Below are 15,289 nucleotides of genomic sequence, written 5' to 3'. Positions count from 1 at the left end.
GTTTCCCATATATTGATGTTATAGGAATACAAATTCCTAATGAAAGCTAACACAGAATGATCACTAGAAATTCCAAAATAACTTTTTAAGCCTCCAAAGAATGATCTACATTTGGTCAGTCTTTGGGAGTTTTGGGAAATGAGACAAATGTATGTATTTCTTCTTGGATTATATTTAAAAACAGTGAAGTGATGAGGTCAGGACACCAAGAATGTGACAATATCATCCATTACTTGCCAGATCCTGGCCTTCAAAACCAAGTTATCAAAAGCATTAATTCAACAAATATTTGTTATAATTGTTCTAGATGCAAGGCTCAGTGGGAGACAAAGACCAAAACAAAACAGTCCCTGCTCTCATAGAACTTACGGGAAATTTAATATATACGTAAATTAACTACAAAGTAATTTGGCAAGGGAAAAAACTTGGGTTGCCGGCAGATGTAAAAAAAAAAAAAAAAAAAAAGAGGGAGCACCTGAACTAAATTAGGAAAATGAGAAAAGAATTTGGAGAGATGAAAACTCAGAAAGCTGTGCCAGGATTCCAGATATGAAGTACATCTGCAGATGGTGTGGAGGTGGAATGAAATGATAAATTTAAGTGAACTGCTAGCAGGTCAGTCTGACTCAACCTTGTGAAAGGTAATGTGAAGTAATGCTGGAAAGGCATTCAATGGTAATAGAATATTACCAATGAATAACTGTTTGAAATATCGAAGTGTGAATGGAGGGCTAATGCTAGGCTTCGAAATTTTTACTTTATTCTAGAGGCAGGAGAGGGCTAGTGGTGTTTTTTGAGCAGAATGACATGGTGTGAAGCTTGTTCTGCCTTAGGACAATTATTTTGGCAGCAATGTGGAGGATTGGAAGTACTGGAAGGGGAAAACTGGAAGCAGGAAGACCCAGGAGAGGCTATTAAAAAAAAAAACCCTCCAGGTGAGAAGGGTTAGAACTGGGTTGGTGGTCCGGTAAAGGTTCCATGCAGGTAAGGCTAGCCTCTTATCCAAACTTTGACTCTCCTCTCGCACCTAGGACACAACAGGATCTTAGTAAATGTAAGGCTTTGCCTTTTTTTGGCCGGCAGGTGGCAAGCCTTGCCTCAAAGCATTTCATTTGGCCAATGAGCTCATCACCAATCACTGCGCGTTCCAGGTGTCCCTTTAATTGTTTTAAGTCCCAAGCTCCGTAGGGGCAGCTGCGCATCTCCCCATCACGCACTAAAGTCCTCTCTACTGCAAGAGCCCCTCCGTCCCGGGAGCCAGGGGAAAGCAATCATTGAACCGGCCTCTACAGAGCGCCTACTCTGCTCCGAGCCTGGGGCTAATCGCCGGGGAATTGGGAAAAGGGCAATAGCCGAGCCCTCCCTGCCCTCCGGGAGCTCACAGTCTAAGGACAACGCGCAAAAGGCCCCGTACAAACAAGACACTTCCGAAGAGCAGGAATGGGGGCCGCTAGGGGGCGCAGTGGAGACAGCGCCAGGTCCAGAGGCAGGCCTGAGTGACCCTAGCTGTTTGCCTCAGTTTCCTCATCTGTAAAATGAGTTGCAATGGCAAACCATTCTAGTAATTTGTCTAGAAAATCCCAAATGAGGTCACCGAGTGTCGGACAAGCCTGAAACGACTCAGCAACGACAGCAGGTAGGTAGGTAGGTAGGTAGTCTCAAAGGGAAGGTATAGGTAGCCAGGGATGACCCCGTGTCAGAGTTCAGAGTTCACCCCCTCCCATCTGTTCTCCCTTTCTCACCCCGCCCTCCACACCCCGCCTTCGCCAGAGAATGGGGAGAAGCACGCGTTCCTTGTGAATGGAGGCCAGAGGGAAGGGCTCGGAGAGCGGCATTCGGAGCCACGAGCTGGCCCGAAGAGGGCAAAGGGACCCCTCTTACCGATGAACGGGAAGCGAGTCATGGCGGCAACCTCAAGTCTGCTTAGACGGAAGCGGAAGTGGCCGGGATAGGATGGGGGCGGGGGAGCATGGGAAGAAGGGAGCAACGCAGATGGGTCAAGGGGTGGGGCCTTCCGGTTTCCCGAAAACCCCTGCGGCCGCCGGCCGGGCTGAAGGTGAAGCCGGGCGAGATGGCGCTGTGCGCTCCGGGCGCCTTTCTGACCCACCAGCAGAAGGTGCTGCGGCTCTACAAGCGGGCGCTTCGCCACCTCGAGTCCTGGGTAGTCCACAGGTGGGGATCGGGCCGGGGGGAGGAGGAGAAGGGGCGGGAAAGCGGCCTCAGGACCTCCGGGGTCAGGCCCGCGGTCCTGCAGCTGCGGTCCGTGACCTACTGCCTAACGGTACCAAGCGTCGGGGAGGACAAGCCCTCTGTGACCCAGAGACCTCCGTCCTTCCCTCCCCCGGCTCCTGTCCCCCATCCCCTCCAGTTTTCCCTTGCTTCCTTTTTTCGCCTCCGCACCCACCTTCCCCCATTAGCCCTTCCGTTTTGCGGCTAGTTCTTAACCTGTGCTGCCCGGTGCCCGTGGACAGCTTTCAGGCGGTCTGCGAACTTGGATTTCCAGCTCTGTGTGTGCTGTTGCATATTTTTAAGAATATTATCCCGAGAAGGGGTTCACAGGCTTCACCAAGGCTCTCAGAAGTTCAGAACTGCCCCATAACGTAGACCTGAACTGGCACCTGGGCCTGTCAAGGCGATGAAGGCTCAGGCTCCCCATGCATTAATTTCCCCCCCTGAATTGATCTTGTCTGTACTCCCCCAATTTAAAAATAAAGACAATCCCAGTAACACATACCTGTAGTCAAGCAGAAGCAGCCCCCACAGTGGCAGGACCACCTATTCTGGAGGTAGATGATAAAATGTTTTCTCATCAGGTCTCAGGGGTCCGCGTTGGGCTTTTATCAGAGTTCCTCAGTCTTTCAAAGTTGGTTTTCTTTACCATTTTATTACTGCATGAGATGTTCTTGTGATTCTCATTTCACTGCATATGTTCATACAGGTCTTCCTATGTTCCTCTGAAACTCCCCTTTTTGTCATTTCTTAAGATGCAGTAACATTCCATTTTATTTATATGCTAATTTGGCTAGTGTCCAATTGATGGGTCCCTTTGCAGTTACTTGCTACAACTAAAAGGGCTACTTTAAATACTTCTGTACATAAACATCCTTCCTCTCTTTCTTGATCTTTGTTATATAGATCTACAGGTACTATTGCTGGATTAAAGAGTATCCTACACCTTTCCAGGATGGCTGAACCAATTCACAGGTCCACCAACAGTACACTTGGTGTGCTTTATTTTTCCACAGCCCTTTCAACAATTATCCTTTTCTTTCTTTGTTATCTTTGCCAGGTTGATAGGTATGAGTTAGAACCCCAGTTACCTTGATTTTCATTTCTTTAATAGTGATTTGGAGCATTTTTTATGTCTGTTGATAGCTTGTATTTCTTCCTTTGAGAATTGCCTGTTCATATCCTTTGATCATTTATCAGGGAATAATTTTTGTTCTTTTATACTTGAATCAGTTCCAGCTAGTTCTTGGATATACATTATTCAGAGAAACTTGCTCAAAGGGTTTTTTCCCAATTAACTCTCCGTTTTCTTCACGGGAAATAGTTGGTACTATGTTCTGCCTCTCCCTCCCTCTAGGAGGAAAGCTGTTATGTCTCCTGCTGTCAGGTGATGGGATCACAGGATTTGTGCCAATCTTTAAAGGGTTTACAAAATACATATACCTTAGGGAAAGGAATTTAGTAAAAAAAAAAATGGAAGAGATACAGTTTTATAGATATTAATTTTTATACTTCCCAGGGATGCTTATCGGTTCAAAGCTTGTTTGCTGAGAGCTCGGTTTGAAGAACATAAGAATGAAAAAGATATGGTAAAGGCCACTAAACTGCTTATGAAGGGTGAGGAAGAATTTTGGGCTTGCCAGCATCCTCAGCCATATATCTTTCCTGATTCCCCTGGAGGTACTTCCTTTGAAAGATATGAGTGTTACAAGGTAGGTCAGAACCCCTCTGCTTCCTAATTAGATTTCAGAAGTAGCAAGTATGTGTTTTATAGGTGGATTTTCTTAAAGAATAATTCCCCTCCTTTCATCCTCATCTGGAAAAGAAAAATACAGTTATCCCTTCTACATCTTGGGAATTAGGGTCACAACAACCTTTCAATCTAAAAAATTTGAGTAAAATCTTTTGGTCTCCCTTCATACCAAAGAAGTCTGACTTTTTTGTTTTTCTTTTAGGGGGTATTTAAAGTACCTTATTATAAACTATGGGTTGATAGTATACAACACTATACATATATTTTATGCGTTTCTGAGTTGCTAAAGTTTTTGTGTCATCTGCTGGCTTTTACATGTCATCTTTGGCTTCCACAAAACTCCTCCCAAATTCCCATTTAATTTCTTATGCCAACTCATGATATGTCAAAACCATCATGGAGAAAGTCACAATGTGGAAGAGGATAACTGTAGTTCCAGATTTTTTCTCAATTTTTAAGTTTTTATTAACATTTCTATTCAGACTTTCTTCCTCAACTAGGTTCTGTGGTTCTACAGAAAAAAGATTGTTTTTTCTTTTTCACTAAAAAACCCATTAGGTTAATAACTAATTGCTAGGCTCCTGAAGTTCATTTATTTGACTTGACTATCTTGAGTTAGTAGCAAAGGAAGTTATTAGCATTTATGAGGTCTTATTACTGAATGTAGGAGTTTTAGAGCATAGAAGGTAGGAGATGGAGAGGCGTTTGTTTTATTTGATTTAAGGCTATACTCTTGGACCTGCCATACACTTGAACATTCCCATTTGTCTTTGGTCTTCTGTTTTACCTCTGCATCTATTCGATGCAATTTTACCAGTGGTACTGAGTTGAATGTAAGAAATGCAGGATAGTATCCTACCTCCAGTGTCAGAAAAATCAAGGAATTTTAGAATTAGAAGGGACCTTGGCAGCCTTCTATTCCAAACTATCTAAAAGGAGTCTGTGCTATAATATACTGATGGTGGCCGTTTGCCTCACCTCTGCTCAGAGGCCTCCGGGAGGCCTCCTGACCTTAACCCTATCCTTACCCTTGCCCTTGCATTACCAATTCATTACCTTGAATTATCATTCATTACTATTCCTCTTTGCATAGGTTCCTGAGTGGTGCTTAGATTACTGGCATCCCTCTGAGAAGGCAATGTACCCCGATTACTTTGCCAAGAGGGAGAAATGGAAGAAACTGCGCTTGGAAAGTTGGGATCGTGAGGTGAGTGGGCATGTGCCTCTGGGGAGGGGGATGTGTGGCTCATATAAAGCTCATAGAAGAAATCGTGTGCAGAAGGGCTTGGGAGACAATTAAAATAGCTGCTGTTGCCCGAACTTCTTGTGGTAAACATAAGAACATAGACTGAAGACTGGAAAGGACCATGGGGGGGGGGGCATCTAGTTTACCCCCTTATGTTGTACATGATACACCTAAGACTCAGAGATCAATGAAGAGACTTTCCTGTGGTTACACAGGTAAGAAGTTGGGGCTTCAGCAGTCTCCTAGGTACCACTGTGTAAGGTGCCAGAGCACATTCAAGATAGTGTCAGTTTCACCCAGATTCTTCGTCTTATAGTCTGCATACATTTTCATAGTGAAGTATAGCACTGTGAATCTGGAGGGGCTATAGTGGCCAAGGCTACTTCATTTTTTTTTTTACAGAAAACTGAATCTAGAAAGGGAAGTAGTACTCCATTTAACAAGTAGCAGGAATCACAGGCATGATGTAAACATGCCAGGGTCTCGGGCTACAGAGCAGACCTTCCTTCTGGTAGACAGCACTACCTCCTTAGAGAAAGGGCCTGGGGCTGAGTGAATTTTGTCTTTTCCCCCTTTCTAGCTGTCATGCCCACCCAGCAGATCCTCCCAAAGGCCATCCTGACCTGGCCTGGCAGTGCCATACTCACTGCCCTTTACAGCCTCTCCAAGTAAAGGAAATTAGTTGGGCTGTTTGGCCAGGCTGAAAGGGTGGTTTTAAAAGAGCAGGGGTATCTGAGGGAAGAAGGCAGAGAGGCCTTCGAGCCCAGAATGAGGGAGAAAGGCAGCTAAGAAGTTAGTTTTGCTCTTGGTATGCATTAATTGAGGCAGAGCATCTAGAACAAGGTTGGGGTCAGTGCCACTGTGCCATGCCCCAGAGTTGTGTGTTTCATGCCCAGTGCTACATTTCAGGAAGGACATTAACAAGTTTGAGTGTGTAGTTAAGACAAGAGTGACTAAAATTGTGAACTGACTGGAGCTCATGCCGTAGAGACCTTGCGAAGGGACTGAGGATATTTATTCTGGAGAAGAGCTAGAATTTGAAGGGTTAGTCTATGAAAGTAGAACCACCTAGCTCTTGACTTTATACCTAACATCTGTTAGGTGCTTAATAAATTTTAAATTTCATTTAACTAGGAATGATGGATAAAAGTTGTGCAGTGCCATTTGTATACAAGAGGATAGTGTTTTGTGGCATATGCCTCAGCATTCATATTTAGATAACTGGTTCACTCCGCCCCTCATCTTTGCATGATTGTATTCAGGAGTACAGGTTTGGGCTATGGCAAGTAGGAGCAGCTTGTCTGTAGCAGCCTTGTGGAGATAGCTGCAGTAAAGCCAAAGTGAATTGGGCTTTGGGGGAGAGCTGATAGAGGAAGTGGATCTCTGATGATTCCATGGCTCAGGCTCATTGCCTGGTGATGATCTTGGGGTCCACTAGATCTGTGCTGGTGCTTGAAAATAAGAGCCAAGAGAGTTCCCAAGTTTTATGGTCATACAACAGCTGTTTGCTACAGCACCCAGACAGCAAAGCAGGGTATTGCAAGTTGGTATTTAGGGAGGTTTGGGCATCTACATTAACAGAACCATTTGTCTTAGTAATACATTACTTTCTAGTGCTCAGTTAGATACAGGTTGGTGGCATAGTAGAGTGCTAGACCTGAAGTCAGGAAGATCTTAGTTCAAATGCAGCTTCAGAAGCGGCTTGAATGACCCTGGACAAATCAACCTCTGTCTGCATTTATTTCTTCATCTGTAAAATGGGGATAATTCCACCCACCTCCCAGGGTGGTTACATTTATAAAGTGTTCTACAAAACTTAAAAGTACCATACAAATGCTAACTATTATTAGTATTTTTTGGTAGCACAGGGGAAGGGAAAGGTATGTGGAATTACCATGGAGAGATGCTGTCACACTTTGATCTAATTAGATTTGGGCATCAAGTGTCTTTCCCTATACTGCTACTTCTTTGGCAATGGGAAAATGCTTTTTTAAAAAAAAGAGTGATATTCTTGCTGTGGATATAAAACTAAAAGTAGGGGACTAAAGAAGGCCTAGTCTTCCAAATACTGAGAATGGGATAATTTTATTTTGTGAAAAGCTCTCATTTTCATCATATTGGTGGTATTGATTGGTTTTGTCACAGTCAGATTCATTCAGTTGTTCTTAACATAGTTTCCTCTTGTTTATTACACAGGTTCAGCAACTGAAGGAGGAAACTCCACTTGATGGTCCTAAGACTGAAGCTCTGCCACCAGCCCGAAAGGAAGGTCATTTGCCACCACTCTGGTGGCATATTGTCACTAGGCCCCGAGAGCGCCCCACATAGTAACATAAGCACACACTTTAAACTTTCAAGTGTGTCTATTGAATATGTAGGTACACATATACTTGACATAATAAAGTCACTAAACTAACATTACTGACAATTGCCTTTTCCTTGTATAAAAAAAAATTCCTTTGAGGCTTGAATTTAGTAGGTTATAATTTGGAGATTTTTACTGCTTTTTAGCGATGTAGGTTTGATAGGCGTATATACAAACTTCAAAGAACTATGAAGCTTAGGGAAAGGTTTGCTCTCTAAAGTTTGCAAAGTTAAAAAGTTATATTATCTTTATCTATAAAAATGAGGCATTGGTGTTTTGAATAAATGAAAACAATGTTAACCTATCCACAGCAGAACATGCTTTAAGTTCTCCCAGTTGCAATAGTTTTGTGCTGGCTTAGGACCTTTATAAGAATATGGTTATTCTACTTTAGAAGCAGTTCTTTTTGCAAAGCTAATTGAATTCAATGAATTCAGTAACCTCCTTGGCAGTCTGGAAGCCTATGGACCCCTTCTCAGAATATTTAAATAATTTTGAGAAATGGCAAATTTCAGTTAGAAATTAGTGAAAATAAGGACACAACCCCATCCAGTTTAAGCTGAGACTCTGAGAAATCTGTGGATCCCAGGTTTAGAATCCCTGCTGTAAATGTTCAAGCTTAATGTCAACTTTATTTGGCTTTGTGCCTCAACTGTGATCATAAGCAACCTTTGAGCTAGATGAGGGACCCAAAAGGACCACTTGATCAGCTTTCATCAAAGGATTAGTTTCAGTTACCATTAAGCTCACAAACATTCAACTTTTTTTTGTGTTATAATGTCAAAACTTTTTCTCATGCAAAAATATTTCTGCATTAGCCATATTCCAAAAGAAAAAGGAAAAAATGTTCAGCTAACTTTCAAGTGATCATCTGAAAAGGGCTTAAAGAATCAAAACCCCTCAGGCCTGTAAAAGTACTGCAATCTATTATACTTTTTGCTGTTAAAATTAATTTTGGCCAATGATTTGAACAAATGTGAAGATTTGAATGAAGTGAAATACAGAATTTTTCTAGCCATTCTTTATTTATAATGTATTCTGAAGCATTTGTTACAATGGAAAAGAGTGACACGATACAGCAACTGTTCATTTATATCAGTTGAAAACAAAAAACTGCACAGGGAGAGGTCAACTCTCAGTACAAACTAGCAACTAAACAACAATAATTTATACCATTAGAAACATTTTTTTAAATTTTTAGCTGTGACACTGCTTTTACAATATGCAAAAACACAAAACAGAACTATCCGAAGTGTTTTGTCACATTCTTTCTACGTTGAATTTGGCAACATTTTATATTAATTTTTTTTTCAGATTATACCTAACGTTTAAGAACTAAACAAGTGAAAAGCTGTACACCAGTACAGTTACATCCATTCATTTCCAAGGTTTAAAATACCACTTTACTATGTTCATTCTCTTGCAATGGTTTTTGCTTCAGCAAAACCTATCAAGCATCATATGCACAATGCATCAGCTACTTTTATTCAATCAAGATTGGTGGGCTAGAACCACAGGCACTACTGTTGATTATATTTTGTAATAAGGAGCTTGTTTTTCAAAGAAAGTAAAGTTTAAATAGTTTCTAATAAACATGCCTTTGCTTTAAGCCATAACATAAAAGTGTCAGAAGCAATCACAGCAGTGTAAAGTGTTATAGAACAGTGACTGTACAAATACATTAAGTCTCACATCCAATGCAGTAATGTTTTAAAGCATATAATCGTGTAGTCAAGATACCGGAGCCAACAGAAAGCTGCAGTGTTTGGGTGGAAACTATAGCAGGCCCTTTTTGAGAACTTCATTTGGTGAACTGTTAACAGTCCCAAGCATGCAACTTGAATAACTGACAAGCCTCTTCTGCCTCTACCCCAGTCTAAACCCCACCCCTGTGGCCCCCTGAGTTCTGCATACCTTGCTGGCTTTAAAAGATGGTGATTACAGCAAATTGGTTTCACTTGAAAAACAAAACAAAACTCAAAAGTCTTTTTTAATTAAGAAAGAACATTCCCCCAAAATAGATCACCCAGAATACAAAAAAGACAAATGTAGTGGTCAGACTCCCAGTGACTAGGCATCTTTCCTTTTCAGTATTTAGTATGAAGCCAATTTACTGTCTAAGAAAAACAAGCCCCCTGAAACAGAACACACCCTTTTGCCAGTTGCTGAACTCCGAGCTGGTCACCCTTATTAAATCCACTCAAGTATTCTCAAAATATTTGGGCTTCTCAATGTACCCAGCCTGCTGGGCACTTGTACGTAAAAGGCATTTGATACTCTAAGAACTCCCTGCTATCATTTTTAAATGCTTTCACATGTTAAAAACTGCCTTACCCTTTTGGATGTATTTGGACTCAATGAAAGCATGAGCACGACAGAAGAGAAACTGAGTAAATCAATCTAAGTACACTATTGAAAGCAGCATGCATATGACTAGGAGTGGTTGCTGTGTGGGGTCAAGAGGAAACATGGGAAAAGAACAGCGAAGTCCCTAAATACCCTACCTAAGAACCACTGCAATTCAGTATGGCTTCGGATGCATTTACCATGAAGCTAACAGTCTTTCAACCTACTAGGCTACTCTCAGGGAACAGCATCCGCCTATGTTAATGGTGTTTCCCACCCTGCCTCCCCCCCTCAACCCAACACAGTCTCTCATTTCCAGCTTTATTTCATCTGCTATATTGCTTTTCATCCATTTACTCCTGCTTTTCCACACAAAACATATTTAAATGAGGACATGTTCATTACCCATTTTATTTGTACATTAAAATAAATCCAATTTATTGAAACCACACTATCACAATGCATCTACAAAAGCTTGCAAAAAAGCCAATTATTAATCCCTTTGCTGAAGTTTGCTACTTTATGATTTTCCCCAACCCTCCCCCCTCCCCAGTTATGCATTTAAAATTTTACAAAGGCTTATAAAAAAGTTATGGGATTTGGCACCTTCAGAAAAATTAAAAGGGAAACTTAAGAACAAAAAATGCAGAAAGTTGTTGATATTTACAAATTAAAACACCAGTAAAGATTATGATGGTTACTTATGCATGTTTTTAATTCTCTGTGTTTTATGATATATAGTACTTTCAAAACAATGCTCTAATTTTGAATTTCCTACAAAATCTTTTGTTTGATTATAGATTGGAATGAATCAAAACAAATTTAAGGTTTTATTAAACAGTTCAATTTCCATTCATTCTAACCCTGGCAGTATTCTTGGAAACCTTAAGATAAGCGAGGGGCCGATCGATCATTTGTCAGTGTCTTCTTCAGTTTGACTCCCCGGCGAATGGCGTTCAGCATGTCTTCACCTTGCAGGGTATCCCCAGGGCTCAGATCTCCTGGGTTGCTGCACTCTGGGGTCTGGCCAGGGGAGCTCGTGGTACTTGAGTGATCCCCTTCTGTTTCTTCATCCTCTGTTTCAGGAGCACTCTGTCTCTGCTCCTCTGGGACACTTGGCTTTGGGCCTGGCAGTGGTGGGTTGATAGAGGCTTGACCACTCCACATGGAGGAGGGCATGCTAGTGCCACCCTGGGTGGTATCACCCACAGAAGGTGACTCTGGGCTGTGTTCTCCATGCCCCTCAGGCCCTCCCTGAGGACTTGGCAGCATACCTGGTAGGTCAGGGACAGTCGGGGTTTTGACAGGAATCACAGGAGTCTTGATAGGAATGGGTCCAGCCCCGATGGTTCCCCTTCGTACAGAAGGTTTAGTAGAAGGGGTCCGTCTGATGGTGGCTACACCGGGAGTGACTATCACAGGTCCTAAGGTAGTGGGGAGACCAGCAGTTGAAGCTGGGCGTTTGGCCTGAAACATCCTGCGATAGGACTGGCTAATGTCACTGTTTCTTGGAATGGTAGAGGATTTGTCAAATTCCTGCTGCTCTGTCTCCTGGTCACCACTTACAGAGAAATAATCATAATCTGAAACTGATTAAAGTGTTTGCATTAGGAACACCGAAGATGGTGACTTTTTTAAACAAAGGAGCCAACGGGTGTGGAATTACTGATTATCGGGCACCATGACAAGTAGCATGGCTCCACAGGGTAAGGAATTCAAAGGCTGAACATCCGAATCCCAGTTATGTAAATGGACTTTAGTGTAACCTCTGGGAAACACTTCCCTTCTCCACTTAATCCCCCTCGCAAAACTGGCTTAAACCTACAAACATACCTTAGAGAGATCACTATCATAACTACCATGAAAGGCTAAGTAACACCCACACCAACACCCATTAAGTCAAACTGAATAATAACTAACAATTATACAGTGCATGAAGATTTAGAGAGCGCTTCATGTCACTCTTTTGAGCCTCACAACTCAGAGAGTAGGTAATACAGAAATTACCGTTTCCATTTTACAGATGAGATAATTTAGATTGAAATTAAGTCATTTGCCCTTGTTCACATAGCAGTATGTGTAAGAGGATTTTAAGAGGTCTCTCCCCAACACCCAAGTCCAGCATTCTTTCTATAACACCCTAACTACTAGTTAGAAGAAACCAGAGCTGCCTCAGGTAAGGAACAGATCCCACAAAAGTCATTCTAGACTGTTCCTGATTCTTGCCCTACCCTCTACCCTCTGGTGATACAATGCATAGAGTGCTGGGCCTGGAGTCAAGAGTCATCTTCCTGAATTAAAATCTGGCCCCAGACACTGTGTGACCCTGGGCCAGTCACTTAACCCTGTTTGCCTCAGTTTCCTCATCTATAAAATGAGCTAGAGAAGGAAACGGCAAACCACTCCAGTATCTTTGCCAAGAAAATCTCAAAGAGGGTCATGAAGAGTCAGACACAAATGAAAAATAACTCAGCGAGCAGCCCTCCCCTTCAAATCAGCCATCCCAATGACAGGCCCAGGGCTAAAGAGAAATGAGGCTGTTGGCAGTTAAGCCTTTTAATGAAAACTGACAATGTAGTACCTAGCAGTGAACTTGTATTTTTAAAGCACTGGGCTCCTTCACTGTCATCAGATATAACAACACAGTGGTAATAGCAGAGATAGGCTAGGTAAGTATTTTTCAGACTGTTATACTGAAGATAATGGAGACCACACTATGGTCTGCTGTCACTGACTTTAAGGTTGACAGCTTCAATTTGGTGAATAAAGGACATACTAACTGAGGCTGAGGAAGAGGGAGGAAATTGGTGATTAACAGTTTTATCACAAACAATATCAATCCAGGCTCAAACTCAAGACAACTACATAGCCCAACAGTTAAGAATGGGACAAGATACTGAAATCCATATTAATCTTGTAAACAGGGGCCATCTGGTAGTCTAACTATAATCTCTAAAGACTTCCCCAGTGATTAAAATTATTTCCAAGTTTATCTGTGGGCTGGCAGTTTTGTTTTCCTTTCATCTCAAATAAAATCCCTTTCATTCCCACTCCTAGATGATAGAGGAGAAAGAGTAAAAGGGAAAAGAAAACCTGAGGAGATTCCAGATAAGAAAGAAAGTGTGAAGGTGATTTGGAAGGGTTTGGACTTGGGGAGAGAGCCTAGATTTGGGGAGGAAAAATTGGGGGGAATCCAAAGGAAACTAATCTCCAGATCAAGATTCTGTGTCTAGCTGCTAAGAGAAGTGTAAGGAAAAGGAAGGAGCAGGAGGGTAAAGGAGGAGGAAGGACCTGAAGAGGGATTCTCTAGGAGAAAGCAGTTGCTAGGAACAAGATTTTTTTTTAAAATTGGTACATTATGCAAACTGATAGAAAAAAATGTATAAGTAAAAGGTTGCTTAAGGAAGAAATGAAATAGGAAATATGGATTTAAGGATGCTGTTGAGTCAAAAAAAAATATAGTCAGATGTGGCTATCAAATTATTAAGGAGTGCTAAAAGGAAAGGGAAATTTCCATAATGCCACAAATTATGAAAGCCAATATTAGTGAGGATATGGAGGAAAATTGGTATCCTTACGGGTGGTACTGGAAATTGGTTCTGTTTTTCTTCAGGGATAATATTTAACAATGGAGATAACATTTTTCAGTAGACAGAATGTCAAACTTAAGAGTGAGGGGGCCTTGGGTTCAAATTTTGTCTTTGATACTTGTTAGCTATGTGATCCTGGGCAAGTCATTTCATTATCTCATTAACTCAGGGGACAGTAATACTAGCAATATCTATTTCACACAGGGTTGTTGTGAGATTCAAATGAGATAATATATGTAAAGTACTCTATAAATGTCAGTTATTATTTATGTAAAATAGCCTGGAGAAGAGAGGTATGACATCTTTCATTAAGTATTTGAAGAGCTCATTTGGAGGAGTAATTAGACTCGTGTTCTTTGGCCTTGGAGGGCAAAATGAGAAGCAGTGCAGAGAAAGTGCAGAGAGGTAAATTTGGGCATTGGGGGTGGGGAAGCCCTGGCCTGCCTCCATACCTTGTGAAGGTATTGTGTCCTCCGAACAGCATGGGGTGGTTGTCTGGGTACTGTAGCCGCTGGAGCACTGCAGGGAATCCCGGCTGCTCCTCTGGGGGTCCAGCTGCAAGCCCCGAGCGAGGGCCAGGGCGAGCTCCTCACAAGCCTCCATCTCTTCTCCAGGCTGCAGGCAGGGGAGACACACACACGTACACACACATACACCATGGCAATGAAATCAAAGTGCTGAGGTCAGGCAGGGCACACAGGCCCTACCTTTGGGCCTAGCTTTCACATCCACCCTGGGAAGAGGCTGGGAAAGGAACGCTTTTCTTGTGGGAATTTCAGTGGAATTTTCTAAGGCAACTACAAGCAAAATTTGAGATTCCAATGGCTGGAGCTGGAGGAAAGCTCAAATCATCATTAAGAGGCTAAAAGCAAGGATGCCTCCCTCTGCCCAAACAGGACTGTATCCAACCCACAGACTTCAGGGACCGGCCTCAAAATGACTAACCCGGGAGAGAAGTCAAGGCCCTTGTGAATACCTTGATGACCCACCTCCTGGGTCAACAGGGGCTAACTGTGGGACAAGAGGGAGTGAGTACATTCCTTCTGCCCCTGGCCCTTGCTCTGAGTGACAGGGCCATGGGGATGAGGTGAACATCTGTCCTCCAGGACCAGGGGATGGGGCAGCAAATGGGTTACTCCTATGCTAAACTTGCAACTGAGAAACCGAGCATCACCCTGGTGGCAGCTGAAACAGTCATACTGCGAGGTCTCTGAGCCTCCTCGGCAGGTGCAGGCGGAACGCCAGGGGGTCCTCCGTTGGAGTCGGGCTCACGCTTTTCTTTGCGGCGTTGTAAGGTGTTTGCCACAGGCTGATCGTACGGGCCCGGCTTAGCCCAGTCCTACATGAAACAGATGCTGTGAGAAGCTGTCTAGCTGAGGAGGCACCCTACCTGCTTTATTTTATGAGGGTCCACAGCCAAAACTCATGATAGAGAGAGTCTTTGGGAAATATAAACCAAATCAAAATAGCCCCTGATTCACTCTTTGGAAGGTGGTTCAGAAAACAAGACTCAGGGGAGCTCAGTGGTGTACTGGAGAGAGCTGGATTTGGACTCAAGAAGACCTGAGTTCAAATTCAGCCTCAGACATCTACTAGCTGTGTGACCCGGGACAAGTCACTTAAACTCTTCTGCCTCAGTTTTCTTATCTGTAAAATAGGGATTATATTTTATAACACCTCCCTCCCAGGGTTGTTCTACTACTACTACTGCTACTACTACTACTACTACTACTACTACTACTACTACTACTACTACTACT

General features: G+C 42.7%; 3 protein-coding genes across 8 annotated transcripts in view; 1 reads left to right on the top strand and 2 right to left on the bottom strand.

Annotated features, from left to right (window-relative positions):
- The window catches only part of TATDN1 (TatD DNase domain containing 1), a 58,806-nt gene extending 56,801 nt beyond the window's left edge, over positions 1-2,005 (bottom strand). Inside the window, exon 1 of one of the 2 annotated variants that reach the window (XM_069081037.1) lies at positions 1,882-2,005. In XM_069081037.1, coding sequence (XP_068937138.1) covers positions 1,882-1,903 — 22 coding nt within the window. In that variant the 5' untranslated portion in view covers positions 1,904-2,005. The remainder of the gene's footprint in view (positions 1-1,881) is intronic. The other variant, XM_069081036.1, reaches the window with a different exon arrangement.
- On the top strand, positions 1,993-7,646 carry NDUFB9 (NADH:ubiquinone oxidoreductase subunit B9). Its single transcript, XM_069081039.1, has 4 exons — positions 1,993-2,172; positions 3,749-3,941; positions 5,076-5,189; positions 7,425-7,646. The coding sequence occupies exons 1-4, from the start codon at positions 2,072-2,074 to the stop codon at positions 7,554-7,556; spliced, it is 540 nt and encodes a 179-aa protein (XP_068937140.1). The 5' UTR covers positions 1,993-2,071; the 3' UTR covers positions 7,557-7,646.
- A 953-nt stretch (positions 7,647-8,599) lies between these two features.
- The window catches only part of MTSS1 (MTSS I-BAR domain containing 1), a 235,721-nt gene continuing 229,031 nt past the window's right edge, over positions 8,600-15,289 (bottom strand). For all 5 annotated transcript variants that reach the window (XM_069081030.1, XM_069081033.1, XM_069081031.1 and 2 more), the window contains 3 exons: positions 14,704-14,868; positions 13,982-14,144; positions 8,600-11,528 (listed from right to left, as the gene is read on the bottom strand). In XM_069081030.1, the coding sequence (XP_068937131.1) occupies positions 10,825-11,528; positions 13,982-14,144; positions 14,704-14,868 (1,032 nt within the window). In that variant the 3' untranslated portion in view covers positions 8,600-10,824. The remainder of the gene's footprint in view (positions 11,529-13,981; positions 14,145-14,703; positions 14,869-15,289) is intronic.

This window comes from Petaurus breviceps, unplaced genomic scaffold (genome assembly GCF_028583685.1).
Source record: "Petaurus breviceps papuanus isolate PSGF00001 unplaced genomic scaffold, PetGlider_PUasm1.0 98, whole genome shotgun sequence".
Lineage (NCBI taxonomy): Eukaryota > Metazoa > Chordata > Mammalia > Diprotodontia > Petauridae > Petaurus > Petaurus breviceps.
Note: the sequence above shows the minus strand (reverse complement) of the source record. Positions and strands in the feature narration are given on the sequence as shown.

Bases quoted from the DNA above. Each gene is read 5' to 3' on its own strand.
- NDUFB9 (XM_069081039.1), top strand. From the start codon at position 2,072: ATGGCGCTGTGCGCTCCGGGCGCCTTTCTGACCCACCAGCAGAAGGTG. The intron at 2,173-3,748 runs GTGGGGATCGGG...TATACTTCCCAG, and splicing joins GAGTCCTGGGTAGTCCACAG to GGATGCTTATCGGTTCAAAG. The intron at 3,942-5,075 runs GTAGGTCAGAAC...CTCTTTGCATAG, and splicing joins AAAGATATGAGTGTTACAAG to GTTCCTGAGTGGTGCTTAGA.